Here is a 7,664-nt window from a genome sequence, read left to right as displayed (position 1 = left end):
GAACTCCTTCACCTTGGCCAGTATGTGCTTGTCCTTGATGATGTATTCATAGGTGGTCAGCAAGACGTTGAACTTCCCGCTGCGGAGTTGAGGAACGAGCCCACGGCGCAACACAGGGGTGCCCTTCCATGGGAAAGATGCAGAGAAAAAGACAACTTTCTGTCAGGCAACAGCAATAGCAAAGCTAAGAAAACAAAAAATAGCATGCAAAATTATTCTTACCTTGTAAGCAATTTTGACCACAGAGGGTGCCCACTTGTCAAGTTCATAGACCCAGTTAGACAAAGTCCTGGTAAAAAAGAAATCACCACACGTAACAGATAAGTAAGAAAATGGTCTGAATTCTAAACACACTTCTAAGAATTTGAGATCACACATTAAAGGGCAGAGTATTCATTGAAATGTCTTTAATCATGGTTGAGACATTCGGCTGGGTAAAGAAGAAAAAAGAACAGAATTGCCCTTGAAGTGGCAACGTGCAATATCTTTCCAAAGGGTCAACTAGATTGTAGCTCACAATGTGAGAGTTATCTTGGATAGGGCTTTCCAGGCCCCCCTGGGGCAGATCAATCCCTCTGCTTATTCATTTAAAAAAACACAACTAAAGTTGTGTTCAAAATAATAGCAATCCAACATCACTAACCTCATAAATCACATGTTTTGGTAGAAGTGATATTTCTACATGGAAAATGGTTTACTAGTTAAGTGTTGTGGAGTCATAGAATACCAACAGACCCAACAGTCATTCAATGCATGCTGCTCATTCTGTGTAATTCTAAGGGGCATGTTTAACATAATAGCAGTGTTGTGTTCAATTAGTGAGGTGATTGATTCTATGAAGAAACAGGTGTCACATATGGCCCATATTTAAGGAAGGAAGCAAAAGTGTGTGCATGTTACTATGCACAAAAATAAATCGTCTATTGGCGGCTGCTCTGTATCTCGTCACACCTCTACTGATAACTATTCAAACATGTATGATGTATTCACGGACCACTCACATCTACCAAGGGAATCGCACGTTTTACTTTTTACAAATTGGATAATAAAATAAAGCACTGGTGAGACAGCATTGTCTAAACAGAGTATTAACTCACTTGAGACCGTTTGTGTTTGCTGCTAACTTTGACTCATCACTCCTTGTAGGCGGACGAGTGTGCACATCTGACACTTGAATAAGAATAATGAGTGAATAATAATTTGAGCAAAAAGGTGCATGAAGTGTCTCAATCAGGGCCTCTCTTGTTATCATAACCATATCTTGTGATTGAGACTGATAACGTCAGTGTGTTGCAATCTAAAATAATTTTCTAGAGTAATTTTAAAAACAATATTTTAGTCATAACAACACTGCAAAATAAGAGCCATGATGGATGCAAGCTGAGGAGTACTTACGAGAGAGGAACAATAATGAGAAAGGGACCATTGATCCTCTTATGCTCCATCAGGTAGGTGATAAGAGCGATGGTTTGGATGGTTTTTCCAAGGCCCATTTCATCTGCCAGGATGCCGTTTAGATTGTTGTTGTAGAGGGACACCATCCACTCCAGCCCCTGGACCTTAATTACACAGAGAAATAAAGGTCTAAAAATACGCTTGCAGAGAAAATATCGTTCACTCTGCCTTTTTTCTCCTCCAGCACATAAAACATATGACAGATCAAGACAGAGATTGCTAAATGGCTTGTTTTCTTCGACCAAATTACATTTAATATCACATAAGATTGCTCACAACTGAAAAGCTGAACCCAAAACAATGTTCTCCTTTTTTGTTAAAAATTTACATTATTGATAGTTTTGATTATCAAAAAAGTTGCTCATACATTTTCTGTTAATTGACTAATCAATTAATGGAGTAACCATTCTAGTTCTATTAGAAGATAATTAAAAAGTCGACTTTTAAATCAGTTTCTTCTGCCAGTCTACATGTAGAAGTACAAACCTTTATATGCGTCAAAAGAAGTTAATTAAATATTTTTCATGGGGAGTTTTTCAAATGCACTCTGATCTCATTGCCACTTTGGCATTTTATCTCCCAAGTGATTTAAGCGCAGTGGCAAAATATCAACTCTGTTACCAACTGTGTAGCTGGCCTGTGTCCTGGGGAAAACAATCAGAGGAAAGACAGTACTGAGAAAAAGGAAAGGGCATGAAGGAACTGGCAGCAGAAAAGGGGACTGCCGACCAATTACCAACTGCAGGTTAGTTAATGAAATGCCTGACAGCAGAGCTAATTCCGAAGAAAAAGACTGGTAGAGGGTAAAATTAATAGGAAATAATAAACTGTCTTCTACAAATGTGAAGCTTCCGTAAATAAATGCATGTCTGTTACACGGATCACTGTTGGCGCAGCACATCCAATTATTGTACTGTTGACAGCTCTCCAGATTCCCCAAGGAGCTCACACAATATCTAATTTAAAGCATGGCATACCATCAATCAGAGGAGTGCTAGGACTGCAACCAGATTGGAAATAAAGAAATGTTAGCAGCCTCCAATTGCCAGTCCTGTATGTCTTCTAATACACTATCCTTCACTGCCATCCCCACTCTCAACACTAGAGACGAGATTATCGCGTCACACAGGAAAAGAATCGGGTAGCATCTTTGCAAACAGAAAACTGTCTTTAAACGTGACTGGGATGATTGATCTTTTAGATTTCTAGCAGCAGATATGTTTTATATGCTAGTACATGTCTATGTTATGAAATGATTAGTCAATTAATTGATTAGTCAATCAACAGAACATTAATCTGCTACAATGTTGATTTAATCATTATCCACAGTGAAAATAATCGATAGTTGCAGCCCCGTGCTACAGTATTCATTACATATTGAAACATAAGGGTGTTTGCAATCTGCTGCCACTTGAAGCCTAAGTAATAAGACATTATCACTTACGTCCCTTTTGCTCATATACTGAAAACCTGAAATAATCTAGATATCACTTTAGAGAAGAAAACAGAGCCAATACAAATTTAAATTCACAATTCTAGTCCACACAAATCAGACTTGTCAAGTGGTGGCAGCCTGGACCAAGACAAGTTGTTTGGAACTCCCGCCAGCTCGAGCAAAAAGTCTCCAGGACTCATTGATTTCCTGCTGCCCAGGTCGAACAAAATTGAATTACAAAAACAATATCTTGGACTTCCCTATTGGTGAAAGACACCTTCCAAAAGCAGCGAGTACAGTTTGAAAGTTTGGCACAATGTAGCACAATACTGGAGAAGAATGGCGAGAATGGAGTTTTGTATACGTGTATATGCATATATATTTATAAGTAACTGTATATTTTCACTTATCAGCAAATTTGTTCTTTGTGTGTGTGTGAAGCGTGAAGACAACTTACACTTACATTTCAATAATGAACCTTGAAGATTTGAGAAAAGACTCCAAAATGTTTTTTCGATATAAATTGAAATGATAAATGAAAAAGGTATATCTGTTTGCTTCTTGTAATAAAAAGGTTGTTTGGCAGAAGGGTAATAGACATTCAATCTGAAACTCATTTTAAAAAGTGTTAATAATAATATAAAATAACAACAACCACTGTTCAAAAGTGAGCAAAGAAGATAAGAGGGAATGCAAGTGAATGTGTGCATGCGTGTACCTGGTAATGTTTGAGTGAGCCGTTGATCAGCAGCGACGACTGCTTCTCTACCCTCTCAATGACAGCATGGGCCACACCATAGTAAGACTGGGAGCTGGTTTGTCCAGTAGGAACGCTGTACTCATCATCCACATCCTGCTTGGCTGATCTGAACGTGTGTGTGATGTAAAAGAAAAGAGAGCATTTCAAACCCCTCATTCCCACATCCTTTCTTAAAATGATCAGTTTGAAGGCGTAGCTGGGTCTGACGCTGTGAGCTCAGCTGGAGTTCAGCCAGAGCTCGTTGCTAAGAGGCCCTATGGAAACATCTAAATTTAATACATGGTCTACCAGAGCTTTATTTATTCATTTTTATTTATCTTTAATCCCATTGTCCAAAGTTTTGACTGATTTACTCCCAGCGCCGCCTAAGAAGATGATTTCATTTGTTTCAAGATCAAACTTTTTTACTTTTAATGTTTAATATCTTATTTAACAATAGCATTTGGTAAAAGAAACTTCTTCAACAAAGTACACTAAACTTCCAGTAAGCTAAGAAATGGAACTTTTTTTTCAAAACTGATGCAATTCCTGGCCGTAAAATGGGCCCTACAAAGTGAATCTGAAATAGTGGGAAGAATAATGCATGGAATACATTACTCGATAATGTGCTTGGTAGCCACCACAAACATTTCAACTCCATTGGGATCGATGATCTTCTTGTCCTCCGTCTCTGCCTTGGCACCCTCCTCTTCCTCCTTACAATGCAAAGATGATAACACATGACTGAGAGGGCACATAATACAATAATACAGCAAGAACAGATCACAAAAGTAACTTTGATGACATCATTACTGAAAAGCATTCAGCTACAGCCCCATGGTGGATTTTGACGTGTAAGTTTTGTGTCTGTATGTACAGTATATGTAGCCTGGAGATCCAGACCCAAATCCGAAAGGATAAAGGGTCTGGAATTGAGTAATGAAAGTTGCCCATCTCGAGGGGCGGCACCAAGAATCATATGAAAATCTCACTGCATGCAATTGGATAACAGTACGACCAATCACAACAACATGTGGTCAATGTGTCCAAAGCCCCATGCGCTTTGCTACCAGCGGAGCTAACTGGTAGATTAAACTGTTGTCATCTGTTTAGCTTGCATCTGGCCCGCCTATATCAGATACAACAATTTGATTGGTGCAGCCCAGATACAAGGGTATAGTTATTGAGGAGCATTACTTGATGCCAGAATAACTCACTGAGCAAATTCAAATTGTGCTCTCACGAGAACTTCGGATTTTTCAGGGTACTAGTATATGTGGGGATGGTCCAACTAAGATGTGGCTTAAATCCTGTTTTATAAGATCTGCATGATTTGAAGTATTGCAGGTTAGGGAGTCTGATCAAAAATTCTGAATCTGATTAAAAATGTTGGAGTTCATTTAAATAAAAAAAAAGTCACGTACCTCCTCCTCAAACTCGGAGCCGCTCTCCTCGCTGTCCGACCGCGGAGCCACTTCATACCTGTTTTTTTATGCAGGAAAGCAAGGGAAATCAAAATTACAGCTACTACAATTCTTTTCTGTCCGCCATAAATAAAAATAATAAACACCTTCAGCCGAATTAACAAACATCAGCCCCCTAAAACAGGCAGGGAAGGGGGTTGTTCATTTGGGATGTTGAATACTCACTCAACCTTGACAAACTCTCCATCCCTTTGAAAGCATAAAGCTACACAATTCTGTTTTTATAAACATTTTTAAGATCACACTATAGGTGCAAAAACAAGTGCACTGTAAAATCACACGCCTGCTCGCTGTTCCATGCATAAAGTGCAAGTGAAACCAATTGGAAACGTGCCACATGCAGAAACTCACAATATTTATTTACGAATTCTTTCCAAAACACAAAAATAACATCACTTTAAATTGGTCAGAGGTTGACAACAGTTCAATAGAGTAATGTGCCTCCTCACCCAGGGTTCATCTCGAGCCAGGCCTCCAGCTGGCTGGATTTGGGAGCATCCGTTCCCTGCAGAACTTTCCCTGTCTCCGTCTGAATCACTTTGACTGGCAGCTCACTCATTTGGCTGCTCTCATCCATGGGCTGAAGGACAAACACACCACAAGGAGAAACATGTAGATAGACCAAACTGAAATATGTTAGAGCACGTTACATAAATGTTAATGTTTTTGCGTTTTTTGATAGAATAAAAACATATGTGCTCTCAAGCATGTAGGATCTCAGGCTGTTAGATCATTTGTTAAAAATACTTTATTAATTGTTCAGACATGAGAACAAGGAATTACAATATCATACAAATCTAAATAAAATCTGTTTTTCAGTTTTTCACTGCTGCATATGATAAAAGGGTCTACAGATGGCACCCAGATTGAAACGAGCAACGATATTGCCAATATTAAGGAAATCCCTGCTCCCTAATGTGAATATACAGGAGAGGTTTCTGGTGGAGTGGCATGTCTGTGTGGTGGTAATAATCTTTTGATAATCAGTCACGTTTTTTGTGATCAAATGTTTTTTATTTTATTTTAAATTTCAAAATTAACAAAACAATTACCCACTGAACCCACTGAGACATGGAACGCATCCCAGAGCAAAAAAGGGAGACAAAACAACACATGCAAAAACAGACACACACAAACAAAAAATTGAAATTATTTGGCCTGTATTTCTGCCTGTATTCAAATTCAGACTATTTGACTTGACATGACTTAAAGTTCTGTTTTTGCTTCAATGAATCAATGTTTCAAATGGAACTAGGGGGAACAATAAATCCCAGTTCCAAACCCTTCATTAGAATCCAACATCTAGGACTTCCACAGCGCTGTTAAAAGATAAACAACCGTTGGAACGTTAATGACTGTTATTCCAAAAATGGGCCATTGAGACCATACCATATTCATTTTCAATAGAAGAAAAAGGAGGCAGAGGGCAATTAAAAGCTAAGGGAAACTGTGAGCAAGAGCAAACACAGCAGATTTCCATTTGTTTATTGTTGTATGATTTACAAGATGTGCAATTTGCTTTGGCTAAACTATCAACTAGGGTGTAGTCTGCCTTTGAAAGGATAAGCACGGTTTGATCTAGGCCTGTACGATATTGGAAAAATCTGAAATTACGATATTTTCCCCCCCTGCAATATGAAAACAGAAAAAAAAAATGTAAAAGATGACGTAAATAGCTCTATTTGGAAATAATAAATCATTCTTGACTACTGTGGTGATTTTGTAGGGGAGTGCATTTACAGAAAAAAATGAAAAAGGATCTTTTCTAATGTGAACCATTCTGTGCTAAACTTTAAGGCTTTACAAACAACAAAGCAGGTACGTTACTCTTCTGAAGTGGTTTTGGAGAGGGAAATTAAGCAGAAATACGCTGGTTGACTGGCACGACACCATTGTATTCATATAATAATCAATCCAGGCTAACGCGAATGACAGCGAGTGCATGTTGCTTCCTCTAAATTTCAGGCTGGGGTTGACTAGCGGCGCCAGCTTGTTTGTTTGATAAATAGATCAGACCTGCATGTCACGCGTATTAGCAACAAACTGTGTATCCAAGAACAATTAAGTCAGTATAAATGACGTTAGAGCAGACACAGGATTCTGTAGTAGATTAGTGTTACGTTTCCAGCGTTGCAGCTCCGAACCGTAACGTTAGTTTGGAAAGACACACCCCTTGGTTCTTTAGGCTAACTATAATAGCTTTAGCCTGGCTGGTAGCAGTTTTCTGCGGGGGAAATGGCCATGAGACGTTGTGATTGTGTTGCTTTAATCAGGTGATTTAGTTCATATTTGCAACAAACACTTATCTTTACGACCCATCAAAACTATGCGCATCACTGTGTCAGCGGCAGCTGCTGCTTCTGTAGTTTTCTACACACAGAGAGCCTCACTTACCATAACAAACCCCGTCGGGCTAACGTCATATACACACATTGCCCACATGGCTACCTGTCTTAAAGGGGAAGGGTCAGCCGGTAATAATCATGTAAAAGGAGAACGGTGAGAGTTCGTGGTGTCACTCTATGCGATTACCAACTGCGAAAATAGTGCA

General features: G+C 38.9%; 1 protein-coding gene across 3 annotated transcripts in view; it reads right to left on the bottom strand.

Annotated features, from left to right (window-relative positions):
• The window catches only part of smarca2 (SWI/SNF related, matrix associated, actin dependent regulator of chromatin, subfamily a, member 2), a 48,926-nt gene that overhangs the window by 25,656 nt on the left and 15,606 nt on the right, over positions 1–7,664 (bottom strand). For 2 of the 3 annotated variants that reach the window (XM_034871422.1, XM_034871424.1), the window contains 7 exons: positions 5,563–5,693; positions 5,054–5,111; positions 4,248–4,345; positions 3,609–3,756; positions 1,396–1,559; positions 223–289; positions 13–123 (listed from right to left, as the gene is read on the bottom strand). In XM_034871422.1, coding sequence (XP_034727313.1) covers positions 13–123; positions 223–289; positions 1,396–1,559; positions 3,609–3,756; positions 4,248–4,345; positions 5,054–5,111; positions 5,563–5,693 — 777 coding nt within the window. The remainder of the gene's footprint in view (positions 1–12; positions 124–222; positions 290–1,395; positions 1,560–3,608; positions 3,757–4,247; positions 4,346–5,053; positions 5,112–5,562; positions 5,694–7,664) is intronic. The other variant, XM_034871423.1, reaches the window with a different exon arrangement.

Source organism: Etheostoma cragini, chromosome 5 (genome assembly GCF_013103735.1).
Source record: "Etheostoma cragini isolate CJK2018 chromosome 5, CSU_Ecrag_1.0, whole genome shotgun sequence".
Taxonomy (NCBI): domain Eukaryota; kingdom Metazoa; phylum Chordata; class Actinopteri; order Perciformes; family Percidae; genus Etheostoma; species Etheostoma cragini.
Note: the sequence above shows the minus strand (reverse complement) of the source record. Positions and strands in the feature narration are given on the sequence as shown.